Source organism: Brachycentrus maculatus, unplaced genomic scaffold (assembly GCF_059751285.1).
Source record: "Brachycentrus maculatus isolate JH-2025_06_01 unplaced genomic scaffold, ASM5975128v1 h1tg000511l, whole genome shotgun sequence".
Classification (NCBI taxonomy): Eukaryota; Metazoa; Arthropoda; class Insecta; order Trichoptera; family Brachycentridae; genus Brachycentrus; species Brachycentrus maculatus.
In genome coordinates, this window is record NW_028281257.1 from 222501 (window position 1) to 241450 (window position 18950).

Consider the following 18950-nt stretch of genomic DNA (forward strand, 5'->3'; position numbering starts at 1 on the left):
AATTCAAGTAAATCTAGCACTTTGTTTCGAAATTGAAGCATATACGAGTATATATAGAAGTTGAGAAGAATATGAGTGGTTTGGTTATCAATCATGTGTAGAATTGATGAATGTTACACGTGTGTAAAGTGATCACTTAAACAAGCCTATGACGGACGTTAGCCTCGTAAATGCCCAGACTCTCATATTCTTCTTCATCTATGTTGAGATGAAAAAATAATTCAATGTTTATAACATAAACACAAGAAGACAGGGGTAAGGAACCATGATTTCATTTAATTTTTTAACAAAATTTAAATAAATACATGTAGTGGTATAAACAATAATGACATATTATTTAATATATGGTAAGAGTTTACAACAGGATTTTATGCGAATTTTATTGTAAAAATGGATTTTTTTAATTGAATTTAAGTAATGTATGAATGAATTTGAAACTTTTGGTTGACAATCTCTTCAACTGTGCTGTACGCACTATCCAAAAAAAATAATTTCATGGCAAAAGGAAAAAAATCGTTTAATTTAATATGTTATGTTAGTTTAGACTTGATAAAAATATCAAATCCGTTTATTTGGAGACATTGTTTTATGAGAGTCAGATACAAAAACTAGTATAAGTAAATGATAGTCCCATTTATTCTGTCTTTATAGTTTTAGCTTACATATCATACGTTTTCCTTTGCTAATATCCATTCTATAAATATATTTTCTAACTTGCTTTCTTTGCGAGAATTCTGACGACATGTGGTACATAAAAACATTGTAATATTATACTGGAAGTTTCTTTGGAGGTTTGAATAAATATTGTTTTTGCGGTATAAAATAAATAAAAAGGAGTTTGCGACTTAGCCAACTTGTCTGAGGCCTGTAGGAATCCGTCAAAAAGACGGGAAATCAATTTCGAGAGGTAGAAATCGAAAAAGGGACTTCCGGACGAAATACATAAACTTAAAGGATTTTGCGGAAAGAACTTGTCACTGACAGAACCTCTAAGGAGGAGGAAAAGCGTCGGAGGGGCCTTATTGTATTGTTAATGGCTGTCGTTTTGAAATTCTCGGTCACTTTTTACATCCAAGTGCACATAAATCATGACCAAATTTCCGTGCGTAATTTGGTTAGCTTCATAATTTTGAAATTAAAAATGTTGATTAAAATTTACGCGAATTAGCATTTGATATAATTTTTTTAGAAGATGTTAATTATTTAAAATGAAATTTTTAATTAATGTTTTACTTAGTAAATACCCCTATTTCTTAAAATCTACTGTGACACGTGTTTCGATGCATTCCGCATCATTTTCAATCAGCGTATGTGGTAACATACGGTGTTTGAAAATGATGCGGAATGCATCGAAACATGTGTCACAGTAAGTTTTAAGAAATAGTGGTATTTATTAAGTAAAAAAACAATTAAAAATGGATAAGTTTTGCCACAAGTGACTCCCGAATCAATTAATGAAATTAAAAAGAAATTTAACATAAATGAATTCGTTTCTTCCGTAATTATGAGTTCAATTGAAAAATAATTTACATGCATCACAAAATAATCGATAAACCTATCTGGAATTAAAAATGGGATTTAGAATCCCCCTAAAATAAATTTTTGACCAATGATTTTTTGTTACTTTTATAAAAATACTTAAAAATACTCTTTAAATGTTCAAAATGTATGTTTTATCAATTTATTGTTTGGATAAATATTTACGCAATCTACGGTCCAATGATCTAATTATCCAATGATCCAACGGTTTGTGTCATCGTGTGTTATTTATGACGTTTTATTATTTCAATCTAACTACTTCAATTTATTGTTTTGATAAATATTCATGCAATTTTCCACCAAGGCACGCCACTGACACGTGATCCAATGATCCAACGATCCGTTTCATCTTGTGTTACTAGGACAGTTTATTTATTTACTCTAACTACTGCGTGCCACGTGAAAGCTAGATAGCAATCATGAACTGGATTCTTCCGATTCGCGCAGTTGATCTGTGACCATGCTTCTGACTGCACGTCGCTTGTGGCAAGCTCCGTATTATTTTTAAATACAATATATTTACAAATATGGCTGGGGTCTTTCCAATACCTCCTTTTTGAGTTTGAATAATTAACCCTTTCCGGTCCCCTTGAATAAAAAAATCTAGGTAGACAGTTACATTCCCATTGGAAAAAAATCTTTTGTCCTTTGCTCCACATACTGTTGTTATAGTTACGAGTGACAAAAATGTAAACTTGGAATTTAAATACAAAATACTAATGATGAAAAAAATGTCAGTTAGAGTCAACAGATACTTCAGGTAAGGTTGATTTGGAAATATAATTGTTAACTTTTTGCGATTGGGGACTCCTAAAAATTTCTAACACTTCCCCGAAAGTTGGCATATTATTATCCTTTCCTGCAAACTATATATTTTTCATTTCCTCTCTCGTATATTCGTATTATCCTTCACCCCTACCTTTTTCACTTACATCATCTATATCTCATTCAAATATAAACTTCACTCTTGTATACAAGTATCTCAAGCGCCTGACTGATCACCTTGTCAAGTGATCGAGATAACACGAATCCGATCCAATGGGATGCTGTTCGTCATTTGAGCGCGGACAAGGGTCAGAAAAAATCGGTAGGTTTATCGATATTGGTTATTATCGGACAAATTTTTTTTTATGCTAAAACATATAATTATATTAATTTTCAATTTTGTATATAAAAAACATTATTACCATTTTGGTATGGTAATATAACACTCTCCTTATCATTCATCGCTCACTTTGTGTAATTGGTATTACTTTGTGTAAGTGGTCTTTAAAAACACTAATTCGTGACTACCGGTTTTGGAATAATCATTCCATCCTCAGGTTATTAAAATGAAATTGTTAACGTCTCACCTTTATATAAAAATAAACTTTTGAAATAGAAAGAGAAGATTAAATAAATCACAATGTTTTTTTTTGAAAATTTTACTTCAAGTCTACTTTTAAAAATATTCCCATCGTGATTCATTTGTTTTTTTTATCTTTATTTCAAATTTTTTATTTTTGTATTAATGTCAAACTGTAACAATTTAACCCTTCACTGCATGACTTTTTTTTGCATGACTGCATGACTACATTGACAGTTCGTCTTCGAGAGACAAGTGAAGTTATTATTTTGGCGTTCATAGCGCGTCTTTTGGCTGAATTATGAACTATATACGTGAGTTATGAATGTATCTAATCAGTAATAATAAAGAAGGGTTGTTTATATTTTTAAAGGACGTTTTAACACCAACTTTTGGGTATGTAACAAATTTGATACACTATGCAGTGAAGGGTTAACATTTTAATCACTTGATGATGGACTGATTATTCAAAACCTTGTAGTCACGAATTTTGTGTTTTTTTTTAAAAGTGGTATTACACAAAGTGAACGATGAATGATAAGGAGAGTGTAATAATCATTTTCAGTTGTCTAACCTCGCGTTATGATTTGAAGTGAGCCATTAAAATTAGATCGAAGGAAAGAAGGGAAACCACCCTCCATAAGCGAAGAATTAAATTTTAAATTAATTTTCCAGGTAGGTACTTGCCTATGTCACTTAAATCGTTAAGAAACAAACCTTCCAAAGGTTTCATCAGGCTTCCGTAGAGTTTTCATTATCCTGGTAACGATTTTAATTAAAATTTAATGTAAGGTTACACCCTACACATTTATTCCAGAGTGTAACCATTTTATCCAAAACAGGGAATAATTTTACAATACCAACTAATTGATTCCCAGAAAATCAGATCTCTTAATGTACACTTTAAATTGGGGACGTACAAACTCAGGGATTTCTTCGTCATAATTTAATTAGTTTCAAATTTCAGAGGATATATTTTACAAATTACAAAGTAATGAGTCAAACAGCTATATGCTAAAACAATCCTTACATTTAAAAAGCATTTAAAATTCTTAGCATTAAAAAAATTCTCTCACATAACACAATGAAGGACCTCCCAACTCATATTATATAAATGATTTTTTTTTAATTTAATTTTTTTAAATAATTTTTCATTGGTTCGGGAATTGTACAGCCTCACATTAAAAAAATATAATAAAAAAATAGTTGCAGTATGTTAAATGTTCGGATGGTGAAACAAGGTAAGAATGAAAGCATTATCGTGTAAATTAAGAAATGTATGATTGATATGGTTTGGACATGTGTAACGAATGTGTGATGAAGGAAAGGTAAAATCAAATTTACGGGGCGCATGTAGTTGAAAAAGAAGCAGAGGAAGACTGAAGAAATCTTGGCATGATTACGTATTTCTTATATTTTTAAGTGGTAAGGTCAGAAGTCAGATAAATTGGCGGTTATGTATGAGGAAATGAATGAATGTAGAAGAGGCGAACATTGTTTGTAAAGACAGAGTGGTATGGTGTACTATTCTCTTTGCCTATCTCCGTAGAGAAGCGGCTTGATGGTTAGTCAGTTAATAAGTTATTTTGTACAAAAATCGTTGTTAACTTTGTGGTTTGTAATATAACACTCTCCTTATCATTCATCGTTCACTTTGTGTAATACCACTTAAAAAAACACTATTTAATTGAACAATGAATGATAAGGAGAGTGTTTAGTTAAAAAGTTAGTTAGACCATTGACCGGATTTTGTCGTTACCTACTTTGTAATAGACGTTCTTGTATGATGACGTTTTGTCATTACCTACTCTGTAATAAACGTTCTTGTCTGATGACGTTTTGTCATTACCTACTCTGTAATAGACGTTCTTGTCTGATGACGTTTTGTCATTACCTACTCTGTAATAGACGTTCTTGTCTAATGACGTTTTGTCATTACCTAATCTGTAATAGACGTTCTTGTCTGATGACGTTTTGTCATTACCTACTCTGTAATAAACGTTCTTGTCTGATGACGTTTTGTCATTACCTACTCTGTAATAAACGTTCTTGTCTGATGACGTTTTGTCATTACCTACTCTGTAATAGACGTTCTTGTCTGATGACGTTTTGTCATTACGTACTCTGTAATAGACGTTCTTGTCTGATAAAGTTTTGTCATTACCTACTCTGTAATAGACGTTCTTGTCTGATGACGTTTTGTCATTACCTACTCTGTAATAGACGTTCTTGTCTGATGACGTTTTGTCATTACCTACTCTGTAATAGACGTTCTTGTCTGATGACGTTTTTTCATTACCTACTCTGCAATAGACGTTCTTGTGTGATGACATTTTTCCCGCCAACATAAGCCGATAGTTTAAATAACGCAATATGAAGACTCCAGCAAACGAATCGCGCAGTATAATGAAAAAATAATTAATCACTAATGTGCTTCATTTCGAAATGGCGGCTTCCCGACCAACGTGATTCGGCGGAAAGCTCCAATTCCAAGTTTCCATTATTATTAGCGGCTGCCGGCCGATGTTAAACAAACTCGTTATTTTTATTTTTCTCGTTAGCCCCAAGGAATGACGAAACGAGGAAACAACAGGCAAACTTCCTAACCAGAAAAAGTTATCATTGTTAAGGGCACAAGGGAGATTTATGGCTGATGCCATCCAGAGGAAAAAAACTGTATCCAAGGACCGGAAGGACAATTTGAAAATCAAGACAAATTGGTTCCATAAAACGGATCCCGCGCCTTAAATTAAATTGCCTTTCCTATTTTTCAAACTTAAACTGCCGTTCGATCAATATTCATGATATACTGCAGAAATACAGATATCGTACACTACGTTATCTGGGGTCATATTTTGCTTTACTGCTGACCCTAAGCCGTATACAATGGTGCATAGGGCACTGCATCAAAAGTCTACAATCTAAATATAATTTTTTTGTTAAGTGGAAAAGATGATATCACTAGACAAGGTGATCAGTCAAGCGATTGAGATTCTTGTATAAAAGAGTGAAGTTTATATTTGAATGAGATATAAATGATGTAAGCGAAGAAGCTAGAGGTGAAGGATATTACGGATTTAAAAGTAAGAAAATGGAGAAGGTACTGAAAAGGGTGACGCAAAATTAATCATTAAAATTTTGTTTTTAAATGACATATTAATATTTTGTGTAATGGAAATGTTTATGTGGACACTTACCATTTCTTTGTTAAGTAAAAAAGATGATATCCGTCATGTAGCTGCCGCCAGTGTTGATACATATTTGTGCCGTTTAATCAATTTATTTGTATTACAGGTATCTAGTTCATAAACGTTAAATATGATTGACGTACATTTGCATAAATTATAGCATCTTCTGATAGGGTAATTAATTTTTCGCCAACCTGTACAAGTGTTTTATTTGTATATTTAAAACACATAGTCAATCGACACTGTTAATGTCAAATCAATAAATAATTTAACTTTGGTTAGTCGTAAAATATACATCAACAATTTTCAGTGTAAAACATGTAAAAAGTAAACAAAGTTTGGGTGAGAATTGTAGTTTTATTTCAATTACCTTCACTGTTTGTAAACATCAATGCTTGATCATTAATATGCAATAGCCCGTATCGAAAATACATCAATGAGTTTACTCTATTTTGATTGCTTATTCATACAATTTTACCTTTTAGTACACTTAAGTTTTTTTTTGACTTGCCTGATATTAAAGTAAAAACAATTTTCTTTCAGTCATGCCATGTTTTTGGCCCTCAAATGGCCATTGGTAGTGAATACAAGCAAAAAAGAAGCTATAAATAAAGCAAGATTGAATGAACGTCGAACGTTCGTGACGAAATTATGGAAATATAATATTTTTATTAAGGAATATAATTTTGTTTGTGTAATTTGGATCAAAGCGAATCGTGTTTGGAAAGCAGTTATTCGTTGAAATTTTAACATTAAAAAAAAATTGTAAATTAATTTTCATTCGATTTCAATCTGACAAGTTTCTTTTGGAATCCCTTATCTTAATCATCCATAGTTCACGAAACTAGTCGTGTTTACATTCAAAAATACCAAAAATGGTCTTATACGAGTGTTTTATTTTTTATTCTCAATATTAATATTCAAAGCATTAACTTTGTGGTTAGTATATCGGTGGATATATTAGTGGATTTTTATATCTACCGGTTTCGAGACGTACCCGTCTCTTCGTCAGGACAATCTACTAGTGCATGTTTGACCTCGGCTCTTAACGCATGTTTGTCCTTAATAAAATATTCACAACAATTTGAATGTGTCCAAAGCCTTGTTCACCAAATCTGGGTTTCTTCACTTAAGCGTTATTTTACAATTTTTAAATTTCAGCCACAAAGATACGCGAGTTGTTAAAAAAATAATTTTATTTTATTGAATTGTTTAAATAAAACCTGACTGTTTTGCTTTTTTGGTCAAATTCCTGAAAAGCATTGAAAAACATACTGATATGTATGAAAAAAACAGCCAAACTTTGCAAATTTTTCGAATCAAATGACAAATTTTATGACCCAAACTAATCCAGATTTATATAAACATGAAAGTCAACCCTCTAATTTCTCTAGAGCGACATTAAAGGGAAATCCTTTAAATACTAAAGATCGGAATAAGATTTATAACATAATCTTTCACATAATGATACCAATGGCTATGTGCCAATTTCTATACAAACTTTAAGTCCTATAAATTCTAGAAAGATCTCGACCATGACAGAAAATCAATTCTATTTATTTATACATCAACTATTTTATAAGGAAATCGTTTAACCTACAATCCACTTGATGTTGTTCAATAAATAGTATGTGGAAATAAGATTAATGAAAAATATTTAATAGATTTTCGAGTTGTGAAATAAGGAAAAAATGCAAACGTGTAAGGATTACCGATAAAATTAAGAAAGGTGCGTTGAGATGGTTTGGACATATGGAATTAATGATTGAGAAACGGACGGTGAAACAAATGTTTGTGGCGAATGCGGTTGACAATATAAGCAGAGGTAGACCGAGGAAAACTTGGCATGATCAAGTTTGACAAATACTTGAAAGTAGACTGGATTGTAAGTACGAGTATATTTATCACATTTGAGGTCCCAAATTGTAGTAGGAACGATCGGCCCTTAAATGGATTTTTCAAACCTAAAAGTTATATATTCCAGTCTGTCATTTAAACTTTGAATACTATTAATATTTGAAGGGATGCCATGAAATATCGATGCAATCAAATAAACTTTGTTATATATTAGGTATCTAATTATTATGTACGTTAATTACATATTAAGTATGCAAATGTTCCACCACGTTGATGACGCATTTGAAGGACGTCTCACGTATCCCTTAGAGAAGGGCAAAATTCGGTTATTTAGAAGATCCGCATCAGTAGATCTATATCACTAGAGTGATCCGGTCAATAAGACCTGATCAATTGAACCATGGATCTTTATTCAGTCGTTCGTTCATGAACATATTTGACTTGATCAGTATTATTTACATTTATAAAATTAAATTGTAGCCCGAATAAATTGTGAATTTACATTTGATAGTTCCTTAAAAAATTCAAACTTGATAAGTTTCTAGAAACATCATATTTCTGCCGGTATACTTCGTATAAGACCATTTAAAAAAAATATTTATATGAAATGACCAGTTTCTAGAACTACAGATGTTCTCATCAACTTCATTTTGATAAGAATATTTGTAATTCTCGAAACTTGTCTTGTAAACCATTAATAAATAAAAAAATGGTAGTATATATATTTTTATATAACTGATCTTTTTATTTCACAAATTTAATGCCAAATAAATAAATCAAACAGTAAAAAATAAATTCATCGAAATAGATCAATCATTCAATTGTTAACGGCTCAATAGATCTGAACAGCTAAGGGTTTGTGAACAAGTTTCACTCGAAATTGGGATCTGATCACTCAATCAGTGTACCTTAACGGATCATTAACATCTGTTCGCTAACGAACCTCCCTCGTCTAGAACCCTGTCACCTGATGTACCGACCATTAGGGAACATGGGACATGGGGAGATAATGGGGATATGTTATATTACTTGAATAATTACTCCCAATATTTCATGTATGCTTAATACACTTACACGCTGTTCGGAAAGCTGTGTTTCAAATAATGATCGATCGCTCGTACGTTATAAAAAATGTATACACATTTGTAATGTTTGATAAATATAATATTACGATATAACATTGACGATATTCAATTACTGTGCCGTTAGAATATCAAAATATTTTTTTTAGATGGGAATTGCATTTATTATTTACCTCGCTTATTATGTACAAGGTCTATAGATCATTTAGTGGATTTTTGTTTCTTCTAGCTAATTCAATACGTTTTTATTTGAATCTGTGTTGGGAACAGGAGGGATAATCTAGTGTGGGCCAATCAGGAACTTAATATTTAAATATATTATTTATTGATTCGGCATTAACTTTGTGGAATGACATGATTATTTTATTAAAATTAAACACTTGAATATACCACTTTATCGAGTTTTATTTTTATTTACGACTAGTTTCGAAAAGGACAGATGTTTTCATCTTCTGGTACAAATTAAAACTAATGAACAAAAATATATTTAGGTGTATAAGTATATAGGTTAATGAACTTGCATTATTTTGATATTAATTTGATATATTATTTTATTATATCAAAATAATGCCAGTTTGAAGTTGATGATAACATATCATACAACGAAAAGCGCTTCGTCAATTACGTTAATGGAAAATAAATTCCATACAGGCTAACTTTACAGAATAGAGGGAATACGTAAAATAATAATTTATTAATTAATTCAGCTTCATTGTAAAGTTACATCACTCTCATTTTATACGAAAATTATATTACGATCTATCATTTCAACCTTTAATAATAAATGATTTTGATAAATTATCATTAAATGAGGGAGTTCGAAATGAAGATTATTTAATAAACGTTTTATGTAGAAAATGCAGCATTTACAATCTCATCTCATTTTTGATTTTCATGAAATGCTTGAAACATTGTTATCTGTATTTGGAGCCCTAACCGTCCATGATATTATAATGGCCTAGTTCCTTTACTTCTCTCCTTTAATTTCATAACCAGCTGCTACTTTCTTTGGCTTTCTTGTTTTTATCAATTTATAGTTTCATTGGTATTCATGGTTTCATTATAGTTCTGGCATTAATTGTGATGTTTTCGTACACTATAAAGTATATTTATTTATAAGTATTATCTCTCTAATTTTAAACGGCTGTAAAAGCTTCAAATTTTGACCAATATTACTAGTCTGTTTCAAGAAAAATAAGAATGAAAAAGTAGTTATTTAACTTAACATCGTTTTCTAGGTGAAGATAAACGCCCCTTGCATATTTTTTTCCAAACAATCTACTCTTTATGTAACTTTAAGAAATTATCACGGTCTTTTAAAAGAAATTGAGAAAATAAAAGTTCGTCATTCAGTTTAAGAGGCAGTCTGCGGACTAAATTAGGGTTAAAAATACATTGTATTTAATGTAACAGCTTTAATTTATAATACTGCATCGTAAAGCCCTTTATCGATAACTTTTTAAACAAATGTATCTTAATTACTTAATTTATCATTTTTATTGCTCAGTTGAGCGAGCTTAAAACTAATAATAAGGGTGATTTTTCTTGTTTTTATGGCTTTTGTAATCCCTCTGAAGTATTACAGGCAAATCATGAGGGTACGTAAGAATCTTTGTTGAAAACGTCGACCCAAAAGTCGCAGTGAAATGCAGAATATATGCCACTCATACAGTTTTCAATAAAATGAGAAATATGTTCTGTAACGATAATCACAATTGAAATAACGGCAAATAATGATTAGGTGTTATGTTTGCTCAGTACTTTTATACAGAATTGAATCGTAGACCCTCAAGATCAGCACTATGAACCGATTAGAGGAATTCGAAATGTGGCTATATCATAGAATGCTACGCATTCCATGGACCGATTTGGTCAGTAACGTGAATGTGCTCCAAAGAGCAAGAGTAGGAAGACTGATATCAACGTCCTGAAGGATTCTTATCTCTTGCATGTTATAAAAAGAGAGAATCATGAGCTATTGAACCTAATCATGAAAGGAATTATAGAAGGTCGATGAGGTGTGAGCAGAAGATAGATCATATATTATTTTAAGAAATAAAAAGACGCTGAGGCGCTGTTTAGAGCTGCCCAAGACAAGGATAATTACTCTTAAGTGAAACTCGACGTCAAGGGGACTTGGCATGACACGCACAGAAGAAGACATAAGAGTACGTATAAACGTATGTAGGTACCAAGATTTTAAGGGTGTAATCAAAATATTATTTGATATTTTTCATAACATGACAAATTCTCTGTTGTTAATTTGTATACAATACATAATTTTAGTGTTACCTGGGTGGGTCTGGCGTGTGTTTCACTACACACGTTAGGTTGATGTCTGAACCGCTTCGGACGAACAGTTCCGGGCTGGCCATTATCTCGGCTCTGGACACTAAATAAAAGAAAAATATTATTACAATCACAGTACTTATATAACACAAATCATTTGGGATAATTACTTCCTATTCCTGACGTTTTGAATACCATTACATGAGGTATCTTTAAGGCTTTATCATACTGAAATAGGGTAATACGTAAATTAATCCAAAATAACCGTTTTTTTAACTAACCGTTACCGTAAAAATCTACGTTGTTGATTGCAGTAATATTTATTCAGGTTACATTCTTATTCACGGTATTAAAAAAAATTGAAATGTTTAAAAATACAATTAAATACAATTTCAAAACATTTCCACATAATATAATCTTATGATTTTGGTTGAGATGAGCTGTGGGCTGTTTTTAATATTGTTGTTATATTTGTTTAAATATATGTATATAAATATATATATATATATATATATATATATATATATATATATATATATATATATATATATATATATATATATATATATATATATATATATATATATATAACTATATATATATATAATATATATATATATATATATATATATATATATATATATATATATATATATATATATATATATATATATATATATATATGTGTGTGTGTGTGTATAAACATATGTATATATTAACGTTTAAAACCATGACAGCGTTATCACCTATTTATTATATCAGAATTTATTAAAATTATTGGTAAACTTAGATAATAACAATACTTATTAATAATTTAACAACGAGCACATGTGTGTAAAATATATGATGAGTTACATTGATCTGAATACTATTAACAGCATTACACGTACGTTTTCTACACTAAAAGTATTGAATAGAAAAATTTCGTAGTAAATTCACAAACCCTTCAAGTCAAATCTAATCGAAATCTAGTCAAACAAGATCTAATCGAAGCCACAACCCTAACGATGCAGTGACACGTCACGCGATATTTTTTATTACAAAGTAAAATATGATGTATATCAGTCTATATTCAACCCACTATTATTTCACTTCAGTTCCACATCTCATAAAACTCACGTTTTCTCACAAGAAACTCTAAGTAATTTCTATATCTTTGATGCATATATGTACTCGTGTGGTTGCGCAAAGTATTACTTATTCCGACTCCGGGTTCTACAAAGGTTCTATGCAAATTTGCGGCACGTATCAAACCCGAGAACCGAGAACTTCTGACCCGAAATAAGCATCACTTAAAAAGCAATATATTCCTGAAACAAAAAAAGAACTTTCACGTCGATTTTCCTCAAAATTAAGAAATAAATTTGACGAAACCGGCGATGGTTATTATTTTCGCATTATACGAAGGGGATTTGGGAAAATTTCCATAAGGCGAGCACGATATTAGATTTATTATTGCAAAGTGAATTTTTCAGTGACAACAAATGTCTTGACATGCCAAGCCATTTTCGTTTGACGCAAATTGGGAATAGGGGAATAGATTTGAATACCCGGCTATTCTGAATAACGCTAATGACTAAATGGGATGTTTTGCAACTAATCTGCACGCCATTTTACCATTTTTCGCCAAAATATCCAACCTCTATCCTTTCCTGAACGTTTGTATGTACAATGAAAGCTTTCAACCGGAGCTTTTTGCTATTATACGAGCGTACTTCTGATGTATAAAAAAATCTACGTTAAAGCAAAGTTTTATTACCTGGAAAGTATTTTAACGTAAAGCAATGTATTTTTACTGGATATAAATCGTTTTTAATAAGTTAAAAAAAAAAGTTTTTCAGATGGAAAACACTAAGGCTTTCTGCTAATTCTACGTAAAAATAATTAAAATGAATACGTTTATACTCGCAAAATAATGGTTTTATTTCACAGCTTTACTTAAAAAAATGTAATCGTTCGTTAATTCAAAATCCATAATCTTCTTAAGTTATTAAGCTTTGAAATTCTGACACATCGATGAACGTATGTTCACCTGTGATAGGAAAAAAAACTGTTTTGATTACAGGTTGTTTTTGTTAAAAAAAATGGCAGTGAAATCTGTTAAACATATCGACAATATACGCAATACTAAACATTGCTTATGGTAGACAAAGTGCTTATTGACAGCTGCTGGTAAAAAAATAGCTACTGAGGAAAAAAATTGAATTATTGTTACAATTTTTAAATAACTACAACACCAGACTACCATAATCTACTTTACGTACGTTGAGATGTCAAAAATGAAATAATAAGTCCTAAGTGGAGAAACACAGATTTGTTAACAAGTATTTGGACACACTCAAAATGTTGTGTATCATTCTATTTTATTTAATTCTCATTTTAATATAATTATTTAAGTATATTAAATTAACAATTTTTCTTCATTTTCAGTTTTGTTTCCAAAATTTATGAAAATGAACGAGTTGACATTTATATAATAATAATGATAATAATAAAACCCTTATCCGCACCCCAATGGTGCATAGGGCACTGTGTCATATAAACGCAGTGTTATCTTGATCGTTTACACATGAAGGAAAGGTGATCAGCCCTCCGCTTCAGGTACCAGTTCATGGTAATATTGAATAAATATTACAGTGAAAAAATCACTTATATTTTATTTTACCCCCCTTGGGAATCGAACCCGCGACCTCCAGAACGGTAGCCAAGCAGGCTGACCATTACACTACGGAGGCGGACAAAATATTTATATAAGTGACGTAATTTATATATTTATCAATAAAAAATATGGCTTCATGATATTATGTTCCATAGAAAAATGCGTATTTCTTTACGCAGTTTTATACTTATGTCAACATATAAAAAAGTAAAATAACACTCGCGTAAATGAGAGTTCCGTCTCGCGTAAGAAACTAAAAAGTTGAGGAATTTTCTTTCCGAGTTTTGCGTTTTTTCGTATTCTGGCAACATTTACGATCTTTTCAAAAACAAGTAAAGGGATTTCTGAAAACTTTCATGAAAGTGTGTAAGAGTATATCCGGCTGACACTAAATCCAATTTTACTGTCGACTGAGAAGCTTCCCCCAGCCGTTCTAAACCTTGGGCACGAGAATTCTTGATGAATTTGAAAATACTGTCAATATTTTTTTTTGAAGAATTGATAAATTGAACAATAAAACTAAGAAGATATATTTTTCTTTAAACAGAATCGATCAATATGAGAAAGTATATATATTTATATATATATATATATATATATATATATATATATATAATATATATATATATATATATATATATATATATATATATATATATATATATATATATATTTATATATATATAGGGTCCGCCATCTAAAGTTTTTTTTTTCAACTAGTGCTTATTTCGTGAATGGTAACACTTAGCTCATGTCTGATTTGACAGATAATTAGTTTTATCCTTCCGCTAAGCGAATATGGTTGTGTATACGCTTGAACAACGCTGGGAAATATTGCGACATTACTTTGAAAATCATGGTAATGTTGCAGAATGTGTGCGAAAATTGCGTACGGTTTTTGGAAGAAGAGAAGCACCGTCAGCTCCGTATGTTCGTTATCTTGTGAAAAAAGTGAAAGAAACTGGCATCCTCATCGATAAACCAAAGCGTGAAAAGCCAAAAACAGTGCGTACACCCGAGAATATCGATGTTGTGGCAGAAAGTGTGCGTGAAGCGCCATCAACATCAATTCACCGTCGTTCTCAACAATTGAACATTTCGGAGACATCATTGAGACGAATTTTGCATAAAGACCTTGGTATGACGCCATACAAAGTCCAATTGGTTCAGGAGTTGAAGCCAACTGACCATCCAATGCGTTTTCGCTTCGCTGAGTGGGCCTGCGATCGACTTACAGAAGATGCCGATTTTGCCAAAAAAATCATCTTTTCGGATGAAGCTCATTTTGATCTTGGCGGGTATGTAAACAAGCAAAATTGTCGTATTTGGGGCACAGAAACCCGCACGCATACATTGAAAAGCCGGTACACCCAAAACGAGTCACTGTTTGGTGCGGATTTGGTCCAGAGGCATAATTGGGCCATTTTTCTTTGAAAATGAGCAAGGAGTGGCCGTTACAGTCAATGGCGATCGTTATCGGGCCATGTTGAACGGATTTTTGTTCACAAAAATTGAAGAGGAGGATATTGGCAACATTGGTTTCAACAGGACGGCGCTACGTGCCACACAGCCGAAGCTACACTCGATGTTTTGCGCCCTGTTTTTGAAAAAAAAAAGTTATTTGGCGGACCCTTATATATATATATATATATATATATATATATATATATATATATATATATATATATATATATATATATATATATATATATATATATATATATATATATATATATATATATTTAATATATATAATATATATAATATATATATATATATATATATATATATATATATATATTTATATATATATATATATATATATATATATATATATATATATATATATATATATATATATTATATATATATATATATATATATATATATATATATTATATATATATATATATATATATATATATAAATATATATATATATATATATATATATATATATATATATATATATATATATATATATATATATATATATATATATATATATATATATATATATATATATATATATATATATATATATATTATATATATATATATAATATATATATATATATATATATATATATATATATATATATATATATATTTATATATATATATATATATATATATATATATATATATATATATATATATATATATATATATATATATATATATATATATATATATATATATATTTGAGAATAAAGCCAAGTTTATTTTTGTATACAAAACTGAATGTACTTAGGATAACTGTCTTAAAATATGTATATTTATCATAAACGAAAATAATGAATTAGTGAATTGTACCAAGAAATATATTTTACAAAAATAAAAATGTCAAAAAAACCTTTTATAATAATTTATTTGAAATAAAAATAAATACGAGGCGTTTGTTATAGTATTAGTATCATATCAAACTGGCAGTATACAATGGAGTCCTGGTTATCCTAGTTATACAATGGAGTCCTGGTTATCCTGGTTATCCAACCCTAATACATGGAAGTAAACAATGGAGTTGGCAAAAAAGAATGAAATTAGACTGAATGCAATCGAAATGCAATCTCTCAGACAAATTTGCGGCAAAACGATGCATGATAATCAAAATGTTGAAATATGCATTAGAAAATTCCAACTCATAATTTTACTAAAGGGCCGAGTTAAGCACTGGATAATCCTTAAGCTTTTCCAAACAGATTTAACGTATCAATTATCGTTATATGTATCTCTTTCACTTACTGATCTACTGATGAATTTATCCCGCTTTTTAGTAGAAAGATTACGTTTTAATATTTTTTTCTAGCAATCCGTGATTTCGCCATTTAAGTTGATACAATTAAAAAATGTTCACTTCCCCTTCAGACCTTCTCATCAAGCGATTTCAATTCTCGGTTACATTCGAGCGCTATCCATTAGGGTTCTAATTGGGTTTCGAGACTTGCTTACACATGCACTGCTTAGTCAAACCCAGTCTAGTATTTGTTAACTGCAAGACCATGTGCTCCTGATCACTCCTGCTTTACTCTGTTGTCCGGGTAGCAACACTGTCTCGCAATTATTTAAGCATTGTGTGGTGGGAATTCTGGGATAGATCTATGTATTTTTGGTATAAGATATTAAATTTGAATACTGTGTATTCTAACTAACTAACTAACCATCACACCGCTTCCCCGCAGGGGTAGGCAGAGAGAATCGAACGCCACACCACTCTGTCTTTGCAAACATTCTTTGCCTTTTTTCTACATTCATGCATCTCCTCATACATACCCGACGATTATTACGACTCCTGACCCGGCCGCTTTCAAGTATTTGACATACCTGATTGTGCCAAGTTTTTCTCGGTCGTCCTCTGCTTCTTTTTCCAACTACATTCGCCTCATAAATTTGTTTAACCGTTCTTTCTTCACTCATACGCTCCGCATGTCCAAACCATCTCAACACACCTTTCTTAATTTTATCGATAATGCTTATCTCAGCCTTACATTCTTTCCTTATTTCATCATTCGAACATCTATCAAACATCGTTTTGCCACACATTCGTCTGAGCGATCGCATTTCGACTGCATATTCTGTGTATTCAATCTCCTCAAAAACTAACTAACTATCACACCGCTTTCCCACAAGGGTAGTCAGAGAATAAACCCCACACCAATCTGTGTTTACAAACAATCTTAGCCGTTTCCAGATTATTTCCTTATATATATCCGCCGATGATTCGGACTCTGACCTGACCGTTTTCAAGTATTTGTAATAGATGATCATTTTTTTAAATCATTTTTCCCCCTTGGTCTCTATCTGCTTCTATTTTCAACTGCATTTACCTCATATTTGCTTTACTGTTCTTTGAGCACTCATTCATTTTTTCATACATTTTTCTGAATTTTATCTATAATGCTTATCTTAGGATTTTTTTCCTTAAACCAATAGTTATCATATTATACATTGATAGTAGAAGAGCAAGACTGGTCATCTTGTTCTTTAAGAGTCAAGATATTTAAGTGGTATAAGAGAATTTTTTTGCGCCAATATTAATAGCTTTACTAATGTAAAGATAATTAAAAGATGATTTCTACCTCCCTAGTGAAGTGGTAACCACATTTGACTACTATGCTGGAGAACCGGATTTAATTCCGGGGTAAAGGGATAATAAAATAATTACAAGTATGTTTTCACTCCAATATTTCTTAAATAATATCATCTTGCCTTTATTTAATGAACAATCAACTTAACATTGCACTAGTTTGATGCAGTGCCCTATGCACCATTTGGTGCAAATGAGGGTAAAAAACTCGAACGATATGTAATATTTGCATTTTCTCTAATTTATTATGATTTTTGTAAGTGCCTTACGTGAAAAGGCAATTCAGGAATAACGCAACATTAAATAATGTAAAAAAATGAAAATATATCTTTGTGGGTTATAAGAATGATTAAATTGTAAAAAAAATAAAGCTTTATTATGCTAAGATAAAACTTGGACAAACGTTAGGAAAATATAGGCAGTTTACATACATAATCAATTTATTGGGTACTATTTCACATTTTTCGGTAACATTACAATATAAATTTCCCTAGCTTATGCAAATGGAATATATTTTATGCTTAAATGCGTCCTTTAAAAGTTTATTTATAATACAAAGAAGGCATCTGCTGTTCCATTTACATACAAAAAGAACGTATCAATCAGAGTTTTTGTTCTTATTTTTACAGGATTTATTATTAATTCCTTGACTTGGTTTGTTTGTGTAATCTTAAAGAATAACCTAATAATTTTTTTATTCAAAATATGTATTTTTTTTTGGAATAACTCGAAAAGTCTCTGCTGTTAGAGACTTTTTTATTATTCTTAGTAAGAGAGCAAAAATACGCAAGGTTAATGTAAAAAATACATCACAAATACCCAGGTCAATTTACAATAAATGTTATTTGAATTTTTTTGAATATGGGAGGAAATCGAACTATAGAAAGATGTTTGGATGTGACAGG

At 30.7% G+C, this 18950-nt stretch overlaps 1 protein-coding gene across 2 annotated transcripts in view; it reads right to left on the minus strand.

Moving 5' to 3' along the window:
- LOC148301867 (protein amalgam-like) overlaps positions 1-18950 on the minus strand; it is a 100092-nt gene that overhangs the window by 30943 nt on the left and 50199 nt on the right. For both annotated transcript variants that reach the window (XM_088272583.1, XM_088272582.1), the window contains exon 4: positions 11304-11403. In XM_088272583.1, the coding sequence (XP_088128709.1) occupies positions 11304-11403 (100 nt within the window). The remainder of the gene's footprint in view (positions 1-11303; positions 11404-18950) is intronic.